General features: G+C 38.2%; 1 protein-coding gene across 1 annotated transcript; it reads left to right on the forward strand.

Moving 5' to 3' along the window:
• The first annotated feature begins 253 nt into the window (after positions 1–253).
• TRAM1 (translocation associated membrane protein 1) lies at positions 254–14,033 on the forward strand. The gene is made up of 11 exons (XM_010187391.1): positions 254–290; positions 2,293–2,394; positions 2,953–3,074; positions 3,266–3,382; positions 4,209–4,267; positions 4,668–4,752; positions 8,405–8,475; positions 8,566–8,670; positions 9,178–9,321; positions 10,112–10,269; positions 13,394–14,033. Exons 1-11 carry the CDS (start codon positions 254–256, stop codon positions 13,465–13,467), a joined length of 1,074 nt encoding a protein of 357 aa, XP_010185693.1. The 3' UTR covers positions 13,468–14,033.
• The last annotated feature ends 8,176 nt before the right edge of the window (positions 14,034–22,209 follow it).

Consider the following 22,209-nt stretch of genomic DNA (forward strand, 5'->3'; position numbering starts at 1 on the left):
GAGGGAGCACGGCGTGCTCCCTCCCTCACGGGGCTCAGAGCGGTTTGAGGAGCCGCTAGCCCACAAGGGGTCGGTCCGGGTGATGCCGAAGTTATCTCCTGCTGGAGATAGGGTTTGGCAGCGGTCGGAGGGAGCTCGGCCTCTCGGACCTGCCTGAGGGCCGGCCCCGCTGCTCGGGCCCGCTTGCAGGCCGGGCGCTGTGGTTGGCCCCCCCCTTCCCCATGTTGGGTGCAGTATTTAAAGCTTTTCCGAAATGACGTGGAAAGTTAGTAAACTGTGTGGAGGAGTGGGTAGGGACAACAAAACCTAACACTTTAAATCAGTGGCCGCTGATCTAAAGTGTGCCTTTTTGGCTCTTTTCTGTTTACCTTCTGAGAGAACTGAAAAGGTGATTTACCTCTATGACTTCCAAAATGTTCTGAGTGGTGCCTTGTCTTAGTAAGACACTTCCATTTTTGTTGGCCAAATGTTTGTGGCTTTTCAGACTTTTAGCCACTTGTTTCGACTTGTGGGCCTTTTTATTGTATGGATGGTTTTCAAAATAACTTTACACAGCTGTTGGTACTGCTGAGCACCAAAGGCCAGTAGAGTTAGGAAAAAAAATACATATATGGAAAGAAAAAACAGGGCAGACTAAGAAAGCCTTTATGTTCGGGTTTGCTATCAAAAATCACCACAGCAGTCCTTATATGGTGGTTTTCTGGGGATTGAGGTTAAAGAGATGGACTTAAACCATTACCTTTTATGTCTAGTTCTGGCTTACTGTATTTACAGTATTACTGGTAGGGTTGGAAGTTTTGGGGGGATTGGATAAGCTGAAGCTTTTGTTTCCAATTTTGGTTTTTTTTTTTCTAATTTAGGATGTTTTCTACCCCAGTGTTGAAGGGCCATATGCCTTTGTTGGTACAGATGTGGTATGGCTGAGAAGATTGTTGCAGTTTTTTATATGCTTTGATATAGGTCTTAGAAATCACCCGCTGTGGTTAATGTTGATCTGGTAAGGTGTTTGTACTGCCTGACTTGTGTGACTGAATTAGGACTTTGTGAGTAGCTGACAGAGCCTTCAGAGGGCAGTTCAGACTTGGCTAATGTTTTGAATTGTCCTCTCAGGGCTCCCTTGATGAGCAGGGTGCCCTAGGCAGCTTCACTAATTCAGGCAAACTAGTTGGATTCCCTGCAGTTACACGGAGTGAACAGTCCCTGTGTATACAGGGATTCCTAGAAAATCTAGGACTTGTTTACAAAATGCTAGTTTTAAAAAGAAAAAGAGTCTTATTTCTTTTGAATGATTATAAGTGTTGGTAGTAAGCTAATAATTATCGTCAGATACCCAAATTATCTTTCTAGGATTCATAAAGGAGTTTGGTTTTTTTGGGTTTGGGAGGGATGGTGGTGGTTTTGTTTTTTTTGTCAGTCCTATAAACGCAACAAGGATGCCAGGTTTTTACAGCAATGAGAAATGATCTGATCCTAAATATTGTAAGGCATGTTGATTCATGTTGGGATTCAACAAATCTTTGTTGAATTAAAGTTGAAAATTAATTTATGCTTATTGACAAATAAGAACTTGTGCTGCGCTTGTTTATTGGGGGTTTTATAATATTACCACCTCCTCAAAAAAAAAAAAGCCTTTAGAACAAACTTTTTCTGTTTCCCCTCTCTCTCTTATTCATTCTTATGTTTCTTACTGTCCATTGTAAAGGAGTAGTATCACTGCTACTAAATTTAATTTCTTTTGGTTTACACTTCTTGCCAAATGATCCCCAAGGTGAAAAAATAAAAGGTAATTGTATTGAGTTGGTATGCAACTGACCTGAAATGGTTCTCTGTTCTTTGTCTTTTCTCCTTTCCTGGCAGTGTTTTCCAAATCCCCCACATATTCATGAATATGATGCTGACCTCCAAATTTTTACAAATTAAAAAGTAGTTTTAAATGAAGTTTATTCTCATCCATTACGGCATGTATCGTGGTCTAGGGATTACATGATATTGTACATTCTAATAATGTAATAACACAGTATGGACAGGAGAAAGAATTGCAGCATGTGTTTTCCTTTCAATGTTGCAGAAAATACTATTTGTAAGGAGCATTCTTTAGGATATTTCATTCAGGAGATTGAGTATTCTGTAAACAAACCTATAGAGATCATGCAGTTTCTTCTGCTGTTAAAAAGCCTCGTGAAGTGGTGTGATAATGTGAGCTGATCAGTTTTACGAGAGAGGACAAATGTGCTGGCATAAGGTATTAAAACTATGGGTCAATGTTTTCAGTTTAATATAGTTTTATTTCAGTGAGGATTTATAGCACTCTCTTGTTTTTCCTCTTTCAGATTACAGCAAAAACAGCTGTCATTTTTGTTACACTTCAGTATAATGTTACCTTTCCTGCCACAGGTATGTATGTTGTAGGAGGTTGCTTATGAGACAGTGTATTCAGATGTTAGTAGTATGCTGTATATTCTAGGCTGAGGGTACTTGAATTTGTCAGTTTGAATAGATTATAAGCAATTTTTAAGGACTTCACTTTATTTTTAGTAAAACTCCATTTTAATTAATTAGGTTAGGGACAGTGGTTTTGTTCTGCTGGATTCATCATTAGTGCTAAAATACCATCTGATTGGTAGATCAGTTCCCATTAATTCTTACTCTGGTTTTGCAAGTGGCAATCTTTACTAGTCAAAGCAGGGTGGTAGTTTAACATAATTTTATAGTCCCCTTTCAATGCGTTTGGGTAAGCTTCCTAAGTGCACTTAAGTTTTCATTGATGTGAAGTGCTGGAGGAGAAGACTATAAACAGCCTAATGACCGAGCTCATGATGGTAGTTTAATTTGACTTCTGTTTGTTCAGCTCACTGCAAACTACTTCTGTCCAAAAGGTTTCACTTGGAGAAACAAACTTATTAGCCCTTAAACTGTATTGGTGCCTAACAGTTAATTCTGTTTGTCTTTTAGAAGAACAATCTGCAGAAACAATCTCTCTCTACAACTATGGCATCAAAGACTTGGCTACAATTTTCTTTTACATGCTTGTAGCAATAATCATACATGCTATAATTCAGGAGTATGTACTGGATGTAAGTATGAAGTATTAATTCCTTTCATCAAGATAATTGTCAAGTTTTAATTAGAGTTTGAGACTATTAACTTAAAAGTAAACTCTTGCATTAAAGCTTTTAACTGTTAAAACATGCATTTAAACTTTTAGATGTTAACAGGTAAATGTTAAGTACTACAGTGTATAAATAACGATGGACTTTCATTTCAGAAAATTAACAGGAAAATGCACTTTTCAAAAACAAAGCATAGCAAGTTCAATGAGTCTGGGCAACTTAGCGCATTCTACCTTTTCTCCTGTGTTTGGGGAACAAGTATTCTTGTCTCTGTAAGTATGCTTTCTCTTCTGTTTGTAATATGAGATTTCAAAAACTTCACTTACGATGATGATGATAAATAAGATTAATATGAAAGCGGGAACAAGTTTAGGAATTCTGTGTAGGTTGTAGTCATAACTGAGTATAAAGTCCAATAGTGCTTCTGTTTCTCGGTCTGAGTTAACTTGATTTACTGTTAACTGAAGAAAGTAAAACTTCTTAAATCTGTTATGGTACTTCATTCTCTATATAGTTTTTATGTGTTGGTTTATCAGCATAAAATACATGCTTAAAAAAGCATAACACGCAGCATTGTGGCAGCATAGGGAATGGGTGTATGAACAGATTGCTGTAAGCTCCAGTGAGTGTGTGCTTTCAGATTATGTGCTCTTTGCTGGTGTCTGTATGTGTATGAGCTTAGTTTCACAAATGGGAAAGACTTAATTTTTTTTTTCTTTAACATAATGGCTCCTGAAACAACTTTCCTTAGTTAAGCTCAAAGCTTGTCAGCAGCTTACAAGGGAAAACTTATGGCTGTAGTGATGCTGAAATAACCTCCGTCTCATAAGGGCACAATCTTGAACGAGCACTTGGTTTGTTTAGTTGCTTTTTATTTTTCTAAGCCAATAGAGCTGTCTTTTGGGTTTTGGTTGGTTGGGGTTATTTTGTAAAAGGAAATACATTGATCTACAGCTTCTACTTGTGTGTGTAGATGTGTGCATATTTGTATGTACACATACACATATATATATGTATTTATTTTCTTTGATCATTTCTGACTAGGAAGTGGCATCTTTGAAGGCTTATTGGGTTTTTGTGTGTGTTTGGTTTTTTTAGGAGAACTATATATCAGATCCAACCTCTCTGTGGAGGGACTATCCGCACACTCTGATTCCGTAAGGCCCCTTCCTTAGAGGGTTGCTGGGGAGAGGAGGGAGTGTTTTAAACTTTGGGTGTGTCGTGTAGAATCTGTGTAGAATAAGTAGCCTGTAATGCTACATTAGTCGCTAACATATTTTTGCTCGTACTTGTGGAGGAATTTGATTCTCATATAAATTTGTATCATACAGAGTTCTCTTTCTGTAGGATATTATTTTAAAAATTAAGTTTTTGGAAGCTTTGCATATTGTAATAATTTTACTTTTTAAAAAAAGCTTACTTATGAATTAGGTGACTTGAAGGATCTATTTTTTTGCTTTAGAGACAGGGATTAAATGTGTTCACTAGAAAGTTTCTAGAATATTTTAAGTTCATTAATAAAAAGTAATATTCTTCAATTCTTGCTGTATTGTACAGGTTTCAAATGAAGTTTTTCTACATCTTACAGTTGGCATACTGGTTTCATGCTTTTCCAGAGTTGTACTTCCAGAAAACTAAAAAAGTAAGTTTAGAATGTAAATCAAAAGAACTCCAAAGGGACTCAGAACAGTGGAAAAGTTAATTTCTTTTGGTCTTCCAGAGTAATGCATTACTCTAGATTTCCTGCACTGTTCTTATTTGTGTTACCCATTTTTCCTGATGGAATTTTGGGTGCTCAAATGTCCATTTGAGAAGGTGGGGTTTTTTTCTTTTCAGTTAAATCCTATATGTTTAATTGCAGTACAATCGGTGTATATCTGTTGTGTAAATAAAACTTACTGGTGTTTCACATCTAGGAATTTTCCTTGAGCAAATGTATGCGATCTTTTCTTTTCAAACTCTTTTATTGTTTGTTTCTTTCTTGTAATTAGTAGTCTGAATAGTCCCATTGAAATCTATAATTGCTTCATGAATCATGATAGAGGTGTAGAATATAAGCAGTGAATGATTTGATAAATCCAAGGAATATTAACCTTTGGGATTTGATTTAAATGCCACCATCCTCACCAGAAGTTCTGGTTAGTTGAATACTGAGATTTTTCAATTTTTAACTAAATCCTTTTCCCCATTAAGAGTTTTCTCTTTTGGGATTCCCAAAACACTGAGTTTACTGCAGATTTTTTGTTGCACAATTTTTGCCTTCATGGACCAATTTAAAGTAGTCTCTTTGCATGTCTTTCCTCAGGCTCATTTTGCATATTCAGTTTCCTTTTCAAACTTTTAAAGTCTTCAGTATGACTTCACCAAGGGCAAATGATGCTTGACTAATTTAGTGGCCTTCTACAGTGGAGTGACTGCATTAGGTGGATGAGGGAAGAGCTATCGATGTCACCTTCCTCAGCTTCTGTTAAAGCTTTTGATACGGTCCCCCACAGCATTCTTACCTCTAAATTGGAGAGAGATGGATTTGATGGATGGACTGTTAGATGGTTGAGGAACTGGCTGGATGGCTGCTTCCAAAGAGTTACAGTCAGTGGCTCAACGTCCAAGTGGAAATCAATAACAATACTGGGACCAATGTTACTTAACATCTTCATCAGTGACATACAGTGGGATTGAGTACACCCTCAGCAGGTGTGCAGATGACACCAAGCTGAGTGGTGCAGTTGATTTGCTTGGGGGAAGGGATGCCATCCAGAGGGATCTTGACAGGCTTGAGGAATGGGCTCGTGTGAACCTCATGAAGTTCTACAAGGCTAAGTGCAAGGTCCTGCACCTGAGTCATGGGCATCTCCAGTGTCAATACAGGCTGGGGGATGAAGGGATTGAGAGCAGCCCTGCAGAAAAGGACTTGGGAGTATTGGTGGATGAAAAGCTGGACATGAGTTGGCAATGTGTGCTCGCAGCCCAGAAGGCCAGCTGCATCCTGGGCCACATCAAAAGAAGCGTGGGTAGCATGTCAAGGGATGTGGTTCTGCCTCTCTGCTCTGCTCTGGTGAGACCCCACCTGGAATACTGCATCCAGCTCTGGAGTTCCCAGCACAAGAAAAAGGAGCAGGTCCAGGGGAGGGTCATAAAGATGATCAGAGCGATGGAGCACCTCCTATGAAGAAAGGCTGAGAGAGTTGGGGTTGTTCAGCCTGGAGAAGAGAAGGCTCTGGGGAGAGCTTATTGCAGCTTCACTATTTGAAGGGATCTTACAGGAAAGATGGAGAAAGACGTTTCTATCAGGGCCTGTAGTGACAGGACAAGGAGCAATGATTTTAATCTGTAAAAAGGCAGATTTGAATTAGATAGGAAGAAATTCCTAATAAGATGAGGATGGTCAGGCACTGTAACAGGTTGCCCAAAGAAGCTGTGGATGCCTCTTCATTGATGTTCAAGGTCAGGTTGGACTGGGCTTTAAGCAGCTTGTTCTAGTTGAAGATGTCCCTGCTCATTGCAGAGAGGCTGAATTATAAAGGCTCCTTCCAACCCAAACCATTCTGTGATTCAGTTGTTGCTCCGTGACTAAACTGCATCTCTGCTGCCAGAATTCTGCTTTATTCAAGAAAATGAAGCATAGGTGTTGTGTAACCTTAGGTCTTTGTTCAAGAGCCTAGAATAGATGCTAAAAAGTAATGAGATGCTTTGTTTTCATGCTGATCAGATGCAGTATAAACACTTAAATGTTTTGCAGATACGCTGCAGCTGATGTTTCCATATTGGTATAGTGATATCTCACGAATTTGACTTCATATCCAAACGTGGAGGTTTTTTAACAACTTCCAAGAAAGTTGTCACAAGTGCCAGAAGTGCTGTATATTGAATAGTAGTGTTTTACTGGGTCACTGCTTTGAATTTTAGCTTTTGTCTTTTGCATTAAGTTTTAAGAGTGATAGTTCATCGGTTTTAGCAAGTTCGTAGCTTATATTTCTTTCACCACAGTTTAACCTCTGCTATCTTGGCTTCTCTCAAGTCTAGTTTTCTCCATTGCTGATATAGACAAGCAAAGAAGTTCTTACCTCAGCTTTCTGTATAGTAGTGTATACCTCCACCTGCATTATTTCAGTGGGCCTTCAGTCTGCTGACAGTTTGTCGAAGCAGGCAGCATGAGCTATTTAAATGTTACCTCAGTTCTGAAGAGGATGTGCAAAAGGCTCATCCTGGTAGTACTTTGACAAACTGAGCTCTTGTACTGACTAATCTCTAATTTGTCTGAAAGAACTCATTTTTTTGTTTTCTTTCAGATCACTTAGAGTAGGCCTCTCTCTTTTCTCAGTCTTCATGTATGAGTGTGGTGTTTGCTGTTGTCACAAGTGTTCAGTTCTGTGCTTTTGTTGGTTTTGAGATGGAGTAATACATAACAGATCATAGCTCTTGCAAGATTAGATTTTTAGGCTTTTTTTTAATTGCATGTATACAAGACAAAGCTGAAACTTCTTGCTTCAAATTTAGGGAATCTTTCCAGATAGTTGGAGTTTCTTAAGCACAACTGAATATACTCTGCATACCACTTCAAAACAGATCTAGCATGTGATCTAGCATACTTCAGTGATTTTTCTGTTCACAGATGTCACCTTCTTCTTTCTGTGTGCTGTGCATCTATACTTCAAATAATGTCTCTTCCTCTTTATTATTTTGTCTCCCGTAAGTGTTCAATAGAATGGGGCTGGCTAAAACCTAACTTGTAGTGTGGCTACATGGCTTAGTTAATAACTGGTTAATAACATTATTCCCTGTATTTGCCAGCAACAGTGTGCCAGAATCTTGGATGATCTTAAATTTTTCAAATAGATGTCAATACTTTGAAACAGTTTCATTTTGGTTCATAGACTGTTATTTTATTTCTGTAGAGATCTGACAGAATCTGAAGGCAGCAAAGATGCGGAACTGTAGGAAATGATCTGATGATACATGCAGTAATACATAACAAATAAGTATTCCAGTAGCTAGTAAAAATTCACAGTAGTTGTGTCAAATAAAACTGTGCCCTTTTAAGAAGCATCTATTTGATGTTTGATGGGTTTTCTCACAATAGTGTAAGTCTAAGATACCAAATTTTGTGGGTTAGTAAGCAATAAGTTGTGTGGTGATCTAGGCAGAGTAATTCAGTGCCAGAACAGTCCACGTTAACGTAGCTGATAAACCAAGAAGAATTTCCAAGGCTAGGGAATAGTTTGTAATAATATATAACATCATACAATAATGTATAACTTTGCGATAATGCATACATACTTTTTTCTTTCAAATAGGAAGATATCTTTCGCCAGATTGTCTACATTGGACTTTATCTCTTTCATATTGCTGGAGCCTATCTCCTGAAGTAAGTCAGTTGTAAGCTTTTGCTGGCTTTGTTCACTGTCTTAAATGTCTTAACAAAATGCCTGAATGTTTGTTTTAATTGTTTTGATAGGCTGACCCATCTTGGACTTGTTCTTCTGGTATTGCATTACTTTGTTGAATTTCTTTTCCACATATCCCGTCTGTTCTACTTCAGTGATGAAAGATACCAGAAAGGGTAAGTAGTCTTTAACTTTTAAATTCATGTAATTTCTGTCTCAAAGTCTTGTGCATTTAATTAACCAGAAACCAAAATTACAAGTTCAAACAGTGTTTCCTTAGAGGCCACATATCTGCAGACTAGTTTTTGTATTTATATCTCTAAAACAACTGGTTTTTTTACCTTATTCATGTGTTTAACTAAATGTTAGTAGCAGTATAAAAATAAATAAAATCTTACACTATATACTAAAGTTTTTTTTAAGTTTTGTAGAGAAAGGAACAGCATAGGTTGCTAACACAGCCAGTTCTATAGGAACCAATAACATGCCGATGTTCTATTAGTAATGGAAAGCACTTTCCATTGAGTTTAAATTAGATTTCAGAGCATACTTTTGGGTTGGGGGTGGGTGGGAAGGCAGTGCAAACAAAAATTAAGTTTTCACATGGTGAAGGGTAAACATTTGCATTGTTAGTACTTGTGAATGGAAAATTCATGTAGTGATTGTGATGTTTCTGTTTGTAGATTTTCACTGTGGGCAGTTCTTTTTGTGTTGGGAAGGCTTCTCACCTTGATTCTCTCGGTCCTCACTTTTGGCTTTGGACTGGCAAGAGCAGAAGATCAGCAGCTGAATTTCAGTACTGGAAACTTTAACATCCTGGCTGTTAGGTATAGTAAACTTGGAATGGTTCTTAGGCATGTAAAACCTGTGTTAAATACACAATATAAACAATATGGCATTAATGCTAGTAATTCTGAATGGTTGGGTGTTTTCATGCAACCAATGGGATCGATAGGAATAGCTTCAGTAACAAACTTGTAAGGCACAGTGAAATTAATTGAAGCACTTACAGTCTACAGCTGAGAAATCTGTATCTGGTTATTCATTTTTTTGTCAGAAAAAAACAGTTTGAAAGTGATCTCTGTAATTGATGGTCCTTTAAATGTTTCAGAGTTAACTGCAGTTATATCTAGAATTCAGTTCACTGATTCTATCTATAGAGGGCAAAGCAGTATTCCCAGAGCATCTTTGGGACTGATTGAAGATTCCCATCTCTTTAAGGTGTTGTTATTTGGCACACAGAGAGTAAATTGAGAAAGGATAAAGCAGGAAAGAAGTCTGGTGCTTCCCAGTTTTGATGGAGGAGCAAAGGCTTCATTCTCGCTGTATATTTAGTTTTGTTCAGCTGTGCTAAGCCTAGTCACTCTATGTGAGCTAATTCTTGTGTGGCATAGAAAGTGAATGTTACTAGGGGCATATCACAAAAAAACCCAGAACACTGATCTTTAACAAGTTCACGTTATCTGGAAGGGATCACTCTAGTGTGTTTGAAGAACCTGAATAAAAAGACAGTCTATGACACATAAAAATTATTCTGAGATGGTGTTCTACTTTCCTTTCCTTTCTGAATAATGACAGAAACCTACTGATAAGCCTTTACCTGTGTTTTGTGTCTAGAATCAGTGTGCTGGCCTCCATCTGCATGACTCAGGCGTTTATGATGTGGAAGTTCATTAATTTTCAGCTTCGGAGGTGGAGAGAGCATTCTTCTCAGCCTCAGTCGGTGAAAAAGAAGTTCGTAACAACTAAAGGAAAGTCCTCCAGAAAAGAAAGAGGTCTGTATTTTCAGTTTTCCTGTTACCTTGACTTCTCAAAAACAACTTTAGGTAGTGGAGAGCCTTTTTTTAATGTAACTGCTAAAAAAGATTTTGTGTTTCACTTGCAAGTGAGATGACTCAGTTGCAGAAGTATTGGTGAATATTGTGGTGCGTTCGGGTTTTCTTAATTAAATTCACTATATATTAATTGTTTGGATTTTCTCTTCTAGTTGACTGGAGAAATTACCATTTCTTTAGTTAATGCAACATGAGTTTTTTATTATGTCTGATTTCATTACTTGAGCAAAACGTGTCATGCTTATGTTTTGTTCCCTTATAAAAAAGGAACAGACGCATTTTTAGATTTGTTCTCACGATCAATTACTCTGAATTTTTCTTGCAATTAGTTTGAAGCTTGTTTTTCATTGCCAATAAATTCTGAGGTTTTAGGGCAAGGAGATGGTTTGATGATCCAGTAAATAAGCTTTTTATGGGACTATTTTTACTAAAAATGGAATTTTGATACTTAACTAGTGACTCCAAGTTTGACTTCTTGATTATGTCACACTTCTTATGGAAAGAACATGAAAGATGAACTGAATCCTTTTTCCTCCAAGGGAAATTGTGTTCTGTTTAGAAAGAAAAATAAATAAAAAAATATTAAAAACCCCTCACACTTCAGTATTTCTGTTGTACCAACAGCCAAGCCTCCGTGTATTTAATTGCTGGCTTGAACAACTTCTGCACTTTTTTGAAGCTGCTTGAGTAATTTCAAAAGCTTATTTCAGCATGATCCCTTGCTACTGATCATGTGTTGCTAACCTGTTCCACCTATTGATATGCTGAACGTAAAGTGTGTGGAGAGCACTTGCCCCCAGAAATGCAATTCGTGGTCAGAGATCAGTTCTGTGATTTTTTTTTTAATTATTTTTTTTAATATTATTTTGAATTGTTTTTTCAGGTTTCTTTTCTATTAAAATCATGTGCTTTGGAGTATTTCTGTGCTCCTTTTTGATTTATAATTATCACAACTTGGGTTTTGTGTGTTGTTGGGGTTTTTTGTTTTTGTCAGAAACTTCAGTTGGACTTTTTTTAAATTGAGTGAATGTAGTTTCCTATGTAGGTGTCCCAGTTAATCAGAGCTTCATGTTCATAGTGTATTGCTATGTTAATATGACAAATATTTTTAAAGCATAAACTTAAATGACATTTTAATCAATGAGTCAAAAATGCAGTAGCTTTTAAAAATACCTTTAACTATTTCGTTCACATAATTTGGTGAATTTGCTGGGTTTCACCCAACTTCAATAGACTTGCAAGTGGTAAATTAATAGTGAAAAAGGCAGTTAACTGGACTTGTGGTTTAATTCACAAAATAATTGAGCTAAACCTGCCTTAAAGACTGGGGAATTTTCCGGCTTATTTAAAATGGAAATAAATGAACTTTAGAATCCGAAAGGTTAGTGTTGTTTCAGATTCTTCTGTTGTGAAGATTCCTGTAGTGTTATCTGTTCAGAACACGCACACAGGATTCAGCAAGACAGTGGTTTTGGAATAGTAATATATGCAATTAAACTGTTTAAACAGTCTTTTTTTCTTTTCTTTTTTTTGTGGTGGAATGGATTTTTAGGAGCCAGGGTGCAATAAAATGTTACTTTTGGACTGTGCCAAAAGCAAGAAATGACAGTAAAAAAAACCTGCTGGTGGTGTAGGTGGGGTACTCGGGCACATGCTGATGCTCGTTCTTTGTTTTACTTTCACTTGTTTTGACTTCACTGTTTAAGAAAATACAACTTCAGTTAGCTGGCTTGGGTCTAGCTCATTGTTTGTAAGCTTCTTGGTTTAAGAATAACAAACTTTTTGAAAAGTATCCAAAGACCACCTTATGTAGGCTTAAAATGGTGTGTCATTTGCAACCAAATATGTTGCATAGACTTTGTTCCTGTTTGACTAATGGGGCCTCTGTCTGGTCTCATTCTCATGTAGGTTTCTGACTTTATTATTTTCTTTCAGTTTCTTGTTTGCATAAATGGGAGTGTTTGGGTGTAGTGGGGAAAAAGAGATCAGCAAGTTTTTTTTGTGGATTGGCCGTGCTCTGTGGTGGTTGGTAACACATCTGCAGATGGAAAACATTAACTTAACCAGTTACTTGTACAAAAACATGCAATGGTTGCTTGAAGTCAGAATGATGCTCCAAGTCAGAGCAGTGATGTTAAGCAGCAGGCATTATAGCTCGCTCTGCTCTCTGTTCTTCAGTCTATTTTAGAAATAAGGTTGCTGTCAGGCAGCATCTCTGCTTCCTTGAGTTGTGGTGATGCTGAATAAAGGGGATACCTTTAATTCACGGTGGTATCAAAATTGCTCTGTTTTACTGCAAGTTGTGTGCATTATAAATCCACAGATTGTGGGTTGCTGTTCTACCTGCACAGATTAAAACTCTTGAGACCTTTAAGTTGGCCCCACTAAGAAGCGGGATAGAAATAGAGAGTTGCAGCTGGTAATGTGTTCTTGCTTTGTATTCTTAGGTGCCTGGTGTTGTGCTTCAACTCTTTTCATGTCTACATACTCATCTCAAATCTGTGTTTTACTTCTGTCCATCTTATCTTGTAAATATCTTCATCAACATAAATTAATTCTGTCTTTTAAAGTATATACTTACAAAAATTGTGTGTATAGGTTTTCTATACATATGGAAAGTTTGTAAAGGTAAGTGAAGGAGTGTAGTTTTAGCAAGAATTAAAATGTTAAATAGGTGGAATAAACAACAAAGACCTATACCAGGGAATTGTTTGCATACTGTGTCTCTCCAGAATTTCACAGGACAGTCTCATCTATAGTTTGAGCATTTTAATTTTTAACAGAATACCTTATGAAATATTATAGCTGGTCTTACTTTTCAGTCTAGGTGTATATAATGCACAGAGTTCAGTGTTTGGGCATGTCAGGAAACCGGGATTTATCATAGTAAACTTAAATTTTGCGCTCTGTAAAAACTTCATTATACCATTGCATTATGAATGATAATGATGAGGTTTAACAAATAATTTATATCAGAAAAGAAGTTAAAAAGGCTGTTTCTATAGAACCAACAAAAATGTAATAAAAATATAAAGCATCTCATATTTGAATTTTTTTTTTCTAGAAAATGGAATAAATGGAACAGTGACCTCAAATGGAGCAGACTCGCCTCGTAACAGGAAGGATAAATCCTCGTAAAACTGGGTTTTATTAAGTTAATTGACTAATGTCCCCAAAGAATCTGCTTTTTACATGGATGGCCCTTCAGCACTAGAGATGTTATGGATTAAAGAAAATACAATTCATGTTTTTTGATTATTGCTGTTGTTTTGAGAAACTTTTTTTAAAAGCCGTTTTGACTAAGGAAAAAGGTTTATCTGTCTTCAAATACTTGGGTGGGGTGGGATACAAGACTTTTTAAATAACATTGACACTTTTTTAAACATTTATTGTGATGAAATAACTTCACTTAACGAGGATCACTGTTGCAATGTATTACTTCGTCCCAGTTTTTGTAATCTTGGTGATACATACTGTTCTACCAACTTCACTTTTTCCAAGTTCTTCAAGAAGCATTGCAAAATTGAAGTAAAAACTGAGTATGTATTTTCAGATACCCTGGCTTTTCAGTTAATTACCTTGATTCAAATTTACAGTTCAAATTGGGATTCCGAGACCACACCAGTAAACCTCTTTATTTTGTAGTTATTAGCTACGCAATGTCTGCTCTAAGTATTGCCCCATGTCATTAAAACAAAAGTGAAATAATTGGACATGTTGCAGAGTCTTGTTTGTTGGTTAGAAATCTCTTACAAGGAACAAAAACCCTTTTTGAGATATAGCTTTAGCACTTGAAAATTAGAAGGGAGCGTGTGTGGTCATAGAGAGAGTTGATTTGAGTAGCACTGTTAACTCCCATCTGTGCTTTTCAGGTGTCTGTATCTTGCAGAATTAGTGTGCATTGGACCTTCTTTGGAAACTTGTCTGATTTTAGCGGGTGGAGGTTCTTAGAATGTGGTGGTTTGTGTGTTTTAGGAGGCATTTAATGCTCCGTGAAGAGGGAATTTGTTAGATAAATGGATCAAGTTATGAGAAACATTCCTTTATTCTAACTGCTTTGCTTTGTTTCACCTTTGTTAGGAAATAGTTTGATTTCTCCTACATATATATTTTTATGAAAAAAATATTTAAAAGCTACAACTTCTTAAAATTGATTTATTGTGCCCTTTGCTACAACTGGAGGAATCTTCATTTAAGATTTTTTTCCATTATGTCTTTCATAACTGTATTAAATGTGAAGCTTTGTCCAGTTAATTTTCCAGTTTAATATGCAGCTAAAGTTTCCTCTGTACCCTTTTGTGATGGGTATAATTCAACCCATTTCACTTGAGAATGAGTTAAAGATTTAATTCAGTCTTAAAAAGAAGTTGCTAAATTACTCTTTCAAGCTAACCAAAGTATTGGACTGCCTGTTGATTGAGAGGAGTAATTATGAGCAATCAAGCTGAGAAATAAACTAGTTTTAATTAAATGCTGTTATTATAGTTGAGTTTATACCCAATAAAATAGTAAATCTCCATTCTGTATCTTCTACAGTTCGGTCACTTACTATACAGAATAAATGTTTCTAGTATAAAACCTTGACTACAAGTAACTATCCATTCTTCAATCGTTTAATGATATTTAGAGTTATTGCCATATAATTTATTACATGTTTCAACTAATTTCAGTCACAGTTCCTGAGTTCTTGCTTCATGGCTCCTGAAGTGGACTTGGCTTGAGAAGTCTGGGGCAGCGTTCCCTGTAGTATGCCCAGTCTGCCTCAGTGGAAGTAGCTGTATCATGTCTTCATTTGAAGAAGCAAAACTCAAGTGGTGAAACTGTGAACCTATCTGATCTGACCATGAAACTGGAAAATTGGAACTCAGAAACTTTGAGGGAATTGCACGCATTAAGTACTCGCTGCACAAAATCGTATTTCGTGTCTGATGTTTCTAAAAGGACCTTCGTAGATTCTGTGTGCCTTGCTCTCAAGTTGTACCTTAAGCCAAAAGGGGCAAATTTTCAAGTTTCTAGTCTGGTACTTTGACTCTAACTCAGTTTGCTTGTGATATCTGGTTGTCCTGGGGCTGTCAAAAATCACAAAGGATAGAGGAACAAATTGTGAAGGGAGTGTTTAAATGTCTCAAGAAGTACCTTAAGACTTCAGTCTGAGGGTTATAATAGCTGTTTCCCTAAGGCAAACTGTTGCTTGTAAACCTCAGTCTTTGGTACAGTAGTCTCTTGAAATGTAAACTTGAGGTTCACTTCCAAAAACTTCAGAAGAGTATATTCTTGCCTGTGAATACTGATGTTGCTTCTTGTCTCCTTCTGGCCTTACGGTTCTTGGCCTTTGGACTTTTACAAAAACACTGTTTCCACAATGGCTTAATCTTCAGCCTTGCCTTAGAGGAGTCGCTGCTTTCTGTCAAGTAATAGAGAATAATCTCAGTTGTTCTAGAACTTGGATAGAGTGTTGAAAGCCAGTTTCTTTTGTCTCATGTGTTGTAACTAAAAATAAATAGTTTTCATTTTGGATGAAGCAAAAGCGGTAGTTTTTAATTTTTCTACCTTGGGGTGAATACTGCCATGAATTTAAAAGATTTTGAGATTTCTGTTTCCAGTTTGATATTACTGGCTTTGGCATAAGGTTATTGTTTGCTTGGGTAACTTGTTTTGAATTGCTTAAAACTGATTTTCTAATGTTACTGCATTTTGGCTCTTTGTAATCCGGGATTCAGTAAGGTGGAAGAAGATAAGTTGTCTAATCATGTTTTCTTAATTATGGAATCAGGAAAATTGGAAATGGCTGAAAAGCTCATCATTATATTCCTATGCCTAATAAAATATGTTTTGCTTTGGCTGTAGTAATTTCTCCTGGTCAATTACCAGATTCCCCAGAGAGAGGGCTTTGTCCATGTAGATGGCTTTGAATTGAGTAATTCATACAGACTGTGGATGGGGTTTCTTTGGTTTGTTTTTTTTCCTTAAACCCCCTTCTCCCTGCCCCATCTTGTCAGAACTTTTCAAGACTTAAAACAGATGATTTCAAGCCTTCCTCCCTCAACCACCCAAATATGTGTTTGGTTTATGTGCCAGAATCTACTATTAAAACCAGTATTTTACTTTCACTGAGTAATTACGTGTAACTTCAAAGTACAAACAAGGAATGCAGAGCAGCTGAAACGAATTTTCGGAGCTTTTGCTTTTATCTGGACACTTTTTCCTCCTGTCTAGTTGCAAAGATTGATTTCTTCTGTGTGAATTATTCATGAACATGGCTTTCTGGCAGTACTGCTTTTCGGGTGATGCCATGCCCAAACTTAGGAACGATGAAGGGATTTGCCGGGCAGAGAAAACACATAGGCTATTCCTGCAATATGCTGAAAGTAAATTCAGTATGCTGGAAAATCAGTAGTTACTGGTAAGCATTTTGTATTTTTCCTAAGTACTTTTTCCTTTGAAAATTTTAGTTGTGTTTATGGAGTTCTACTGCCTAGAATTTTTATAAGCAATGTGGTACTTTGGTACAAGTAATCTAACTTCTGTAAAAAGGGTTAATGGAAATCTGCGAAGAGCAAAAGGACTGCAGATGTGTGACTAACCGCACCTGAGGTGACTTTCTTGGGGGCAAAACTTAATTTTAAAGGGAAGGGAGCATTTTCATGGTCATGCTGAGCTAAAGGTCGTGTGGGTTGCTGCCAAAATTGGGATTCTCCTCCTTGCCTTGCCTAGCATAAGGCTTTCTGGTTGCACGGTGCTGGTGCGGCTGAAAACTGGCTTGTTGAACTAGTTGCTTTTTTGCTGGATTAGTTGCCTGGTGGTAATCCTGGAGGTGCTCAAGGATTTATATATAAGGAAGAAGGAAATGTGCAGGGAAAAGATGAATCAAGCTTTAAGGCAGCTGCCCCTTTCAGTTGCATGTTTGGTTGAAAATTGCAGTAGATGAGTTGGCAGATCTAATTGAAGAGCTTCCAGTCATCAATACCAGAAGGGAGCTGGACTCTGGTAGCTCCTACATGCCAGACTGTTTAAGTGTCAATGGATTTTTGGTCAGATATTGTGCAGGAAGGGGAAATACTCAATGTGCTGTACTGTACTGGCATACGTTTTATCTGTTGTAGTTTCAGAGTTTCCAAGCAGTGGAAGATGATAGTGATGGTATAGAAACAGGAATTCTGAAAATGTAGTTTCTCTTGGATAAAAAACAAAACAGGATTACTTTCCTTAACAACCAGGAAACTATGGCTTTTTTGATTTTTTGGTGTGAGATTTGTTTGGTTTTTTCTTCCACATGAACCCTTTATGTCTTGAAGTAGGTCTTCCAGAAAGCTTTGCAAGAACTACACTGCATGCCTGTCTAGGTGTCGGGGGTGGGTGTTGTTCAGTTTCTCTCATGTTTTCCTGCTTTCAGTAAGTTCACCAGCTGATCCCTAGGTCATACTTGGGTTTGGTTCCATTTGTGACTCAGGCCTTTGGGCCTGTGTCGTAAAAGATGGAGACTGATACCTTCAATAGGCTTCCTATGCAGTGTTGGTCATCACCGTCCTAATTGTTCTCTGAGGAAAATGTCAGTATTGAAGGGACTTGAACATGAGGTAGAGGCAGTCGTGATATTCGTAATGTTTAGGGGCCGATGAGAGCCTGCATACAGCGACGCTGTGTTCTAGGGAGCTGTGGTTTGATGCCTGAAGGCTGTAGTAATAGTCACCTTGGCATGCAAACACTTGAGTTACTTCTTGCACAGGATACAGGAAAGCCCTACAAAATAAAGACTTGGGGAAAATTTAGGAGAACCTTTAAAAAGAATAAGACTCTTCAAAGAACTGATGTCATATTGAGACAAAGAACTGTTTATCATGCTGTAATTTCTCACATTGTTAGTTGTGGCTTATCTTTAGAGCACTGGATTAGCCCATGCTTGGGGTCTTTCTTATTGGTAGGTGGTTGTGGATGTCTGGTTGGGGATTCCCTCTTCTTATTGCTCCCTGAACTACTCAGTTTAGGATCTGATGAGCTGAGTCCTGCACACATTAAGGAATTGAGTGTGTTCTTCAGAACTAAAGTAGAAGCAGTGCTGGAGCATTTCTGAATCAGAGGGGCAAGAAATAAGCACATCAGTATGTTGGGTGTTGTCAGAATGTTCCACTTGATGGGAACTGGCGCTCTTTAGGATGAATACATTACGGTACATCTTTTATTTCAATGTAGTGTTTGGGTATAGCTCACATCCCAATAGCAGGGGCCTTTGTGGGTGAAAAGGTCTGGCTATTGGCATCTCCAGCTGTCAGTGAGTGAGGAGTGCTGGGCTGCAGCTGCAGTAGGCTTCTTTCTGCCTTTGAGAGAAGTTCGTTTGATGTTGACAAGACAAAAGGCAACAACTCTTCTTTCAGGTTAAAAAAAATAAAACATGCTACCTAGTTTTGAATCCAGTACACTTGCTCTTGATCTCTTTCTGTATGTCCTGTCACTTTTATTTTAGGTTTCCACAAATACTTTATCTAGCTCAAGGTTGGCACATCTGTGATGTGAGTGCCAGAAATGACAACTCTTTTTCTTCTTTTTGTGTTTAAAACTTTTTGCAGAATCGGAGCATCTAAAGTGTAGTTTTATGATTTCACCGTTTTTCAGTATTCATTTTTTTTCTCCTTATTTATTGTGGTTAACATTAAAGGTCAGGCATTGTCATGCAGCACAACGCAGCTGTCACTTCTTCCACACACAAGAGTGTTAGGCAGTTTGATATACTGAAGTGAAAACATGTATTTGTAAGTCTTGACTGGTTTAGCAGATACTGGTATTCCTGGATGGGTTTGTTTTCCATGTTGCAGTTCACTAATATGGCCTTTCTCATGTAGGAACTGGGCACTTAAGATCTCTGAATCTCTAGGCTGTAGCTCTGCTGTACATTGCTTGACAAATTATGGTCTAGAACTTGAGCTTTGTGTCTCCTTATCTCGGTTATAAACATTGAAGAATGTATCTTGCATTGTAACTAACAGCTGAAAATTCAGCCCATGGTGATAAGAATACTGTAACAGGGTGGGAATTTCAAGTCCTGAAGTCCAGACTAGAAGCCAAGCCAAAACTATCTTGTGTCCTTACACAGGTGATTCCTCTTCTTTGTTTCTTGATTAATCATTATCTTTGTTCTGTTTATTTAGATTGTAAGTTCTTCGTGGCAAGGGTTGTCTTTTGTGTGTGCGTGTGTGCGCACGTGTGTGTACCCAGGGCAATAAGGCCTGGAGCCCCAGTCTGTGGAAGCTGTAATAAGCAATCGCCTTGTTATTGTTTTCCTGGATATCATAATAAAAAGTATCAAATTAAAACTGTGCCTGAATAGTCTGTTACGAAAATGGAGGCGTGTAAATTGCATCTGGCCTTGCAGCATCAGTAGCTGGGAGACCCTGGTCAAAGACAAATACAGTGTCCTCTTTTGGGACAGCCACTTGAACCAGGGAACACAGAGCCAAGAAATCTTCTTGGGCTGAAGAGTAATGTCTTGTAACTCAGGCTGGAGCATGCACAAAATTATCAGAAATTAAAGATTGAGTTAATCACCTTCTGTTGACTTGAGAAACTGCATTGGTCCTCCCTCTCAGGAAGGTGGGGCTTGGTTGCTATAATGCTTGTGCAGTGCTCCATATCCTTGGGTTAGCACTTTCAAGCTTGAGAAGGGAACCACGAACCTAGAGAAAATACCAAAAACTGTGCTGGGCAGTGCCTGGTGTGGCCTGGGAGGAATTACCATTGAAATGCAAGTGGCTCCACTCCTCAGCTAAGCAGCTTTTAGCGCCTTCATAAACTTCAGCTTCGCTGATCTGGAAGAGTAAAATTTCATCCAATCTTAGACTGAACCTCTATGCTGATCCACTGGGGATCTGGGCAAGATGGCAGGGAACTGAGGACTGTCCTGAGTTAAGGAAAGTTAGCCTGTTTTTAGGAAACTTGCCATGAGTGTTACCTTCCCATGGGTTTGATTTCCTGCTTGGTGGAGCGGTTGACCACAGATCCCAGGATGCATGTATTCAGTCCACCTCAAGATTGTTGCTTTTGATGAACTTTTGACCTAATTAATCATTCTTAAAATACGCATTTGTAACTTGTAAACCTTCAAATTAATTGAAAGAAAATGTGAAGTGAAGACTAGTCTTCCATCAAGAGGCATCTGGTTCTTGGCTTTGTGGTTAGACAACGTAGCTTAAAAAGAAAGTGTGGGGAAATCATTGGAAAAAACAATTTAAGAACCAGAGCTACCTTACCAATGGCTGTACCTGTCAGGTGACTTAACCATAGCTGGTAAGGACAGGCAGATACTGATACATAAAGAGCATCTAGGACAACTGTAGCAGGTCCTGCCTTATCTTTCCCTTCTCAAAATCATCGCCCCACCATGCTGCCAGTTTCAGAATGATCCAGCAAATACTGGATGGGAAGTGGAGCAGATCCAGTCTCGTGAGTCAAATCATGTGATGAGTTTGAGATGTGGGAAAAAGAGCCACTAGAGGCCAGCACAGTCTGTAGCAGCTGTGTTTGCATTTGGGTATCTGGTAGCCCACAAAAATATATCCAGAGGCCCATGGTTTCGCTGTACTTTGGGCAAAAAATTACTTGTTTCCTCTTAAGTAGCAACTCTGCTGTAACTCGGAAAACAGAGCATAGACTTAAATTAGACACAGCGCCTTGTAGTTTTGGATCTTGGTGGTGATGTAGCAATAAAACCCATGTTATATTCTGCAGGGTTTTGGAAGATATCCTTATTTGGCCAGAAGCTACTTCCTTGTTTCAGATTGGGAGAGCAGGATGTAGACCTCCAGTATTAAACGCTTTATCTTAATCCAAAAGTGCAACATCTTAGATTAAAAACAGTGTTGAGGATGCAAAGTAAGCCTCAGATTACATCTGCTGACTGTGTTTGGTTTTGTAGGCAAGTGCACGGTGCTGTGGCAGATGCTGATTTCTTTGCTTAATCCCTGGGGTGGGGGGAAGTACAGAAAACCTGCGCTCTGTATTTCCGTCAAATTTTTGATGCTTTTAAAATGAACGTATTCTTAGAAGAGCTTATAAAATTGTTTTCTGCACTGAAAAGAAATTTCAGCTTTTATCTGCCAATAGGAGAGCCTTCTTTTGTGAGAGTGTGGCCTGGGGACATCTGCCTTTAGATGCTGCAGGAGCCATATGAAAACTTTCCTTCCAGCAGTTAAAGCGGCTTCAGAAAATGTAAATTAAAATCTGCAGTTTATAGATTTTTATTTTTTTTTTTTGGTCTTCAATAATAAGGAAATGCTGTGTGCCTTTAGCATATGCCCCTTTTATATAGAGGAAAGAGGTTTGGGGTGACACTGGAAAACAGTGATGCAGTCATTTTTGTCGGTGTCTTTAGGGTAATTTTACCCTAGTCTGTCCAGAAAAAAACATCCTGCACCGATTTTAGCTGTTCTGGGTCCCGGTAGGATTGCTCTTGCTGCTGGAAGGCATTGCAGTGCAGGGTAGTGCTCTGGAAGGATAATAAGAAATATGGCTCTCCTTCAGGAACGTCTTGGGACTTTGGTGGAGTCTGGGCAAAATTTTCCTGAACATCTGCATTTGGGAAGTTTTGGTAAGAGATGGCAAAGGAGCTGAATCATGTTATGAGCTGTGAATGTGCTTTGATTTGTGATTTGTTGCATTGCTGGTGACAGGTTGAGTGTCTGACTGGCCTGATCACCAGCCCAGTATTGCTACAGTGACCTCTGAGGCAGACGTTGTGCAAAAAGTGCATTTGTGTGGCTCCACATCTATGGAAATGCATTTGAAAATGGGTTGCAAGATTTGCAGCGCTTACACAGAGAAGGTACAACATCAATCACTCTCCTCTTGCTACCACTTTTGAGCTGAATGGCTGCACCGAGACCTGCAGGA

The sequence above is a fragment of the Mesitornis unicolor genome, unplaced genomic scaffold, assembly GCF_000695765.1.
Source record: "Mesitornis unicolor isolate BGI_N332 unplaced genomic scaffold, ASM69576v1 scaffold21066, whole genome shotgun sequence".
In the NCBI taxonomy this organism is placed as follows: domain Eukaryota; kingdom Metazoa; phylum Chordata; class Aves; order Mesitornithiformes; family Mesitornithidae; genus Mesitornis; species Mesitornis unicolor.

Excerpts from the sequence above, each read along its gene's own strand:
- TRAM1 (XM_010187391.1), top strand. The coding sequence starts at position 254 with ATGACGTGGAAAGTTAGTAAACTGTGTGGAGGAGTGG. Across the intron at positions 8,476-8,565 it reads GCTGGAGCCTATCTCCTGAA|GCTGACCCATCTTGGACTTG; the intron begins GTAAGTCAGTTG and ends TTGTTTTGATAG. Across the intron at positions 10,270-13,393 it reads GTCCTCCAGAAAAGAAAGAG|AAAATGGAATAAATGGAACA; the intron begins GTCTGTATTTTC and ends TTTTTTTTCTAG.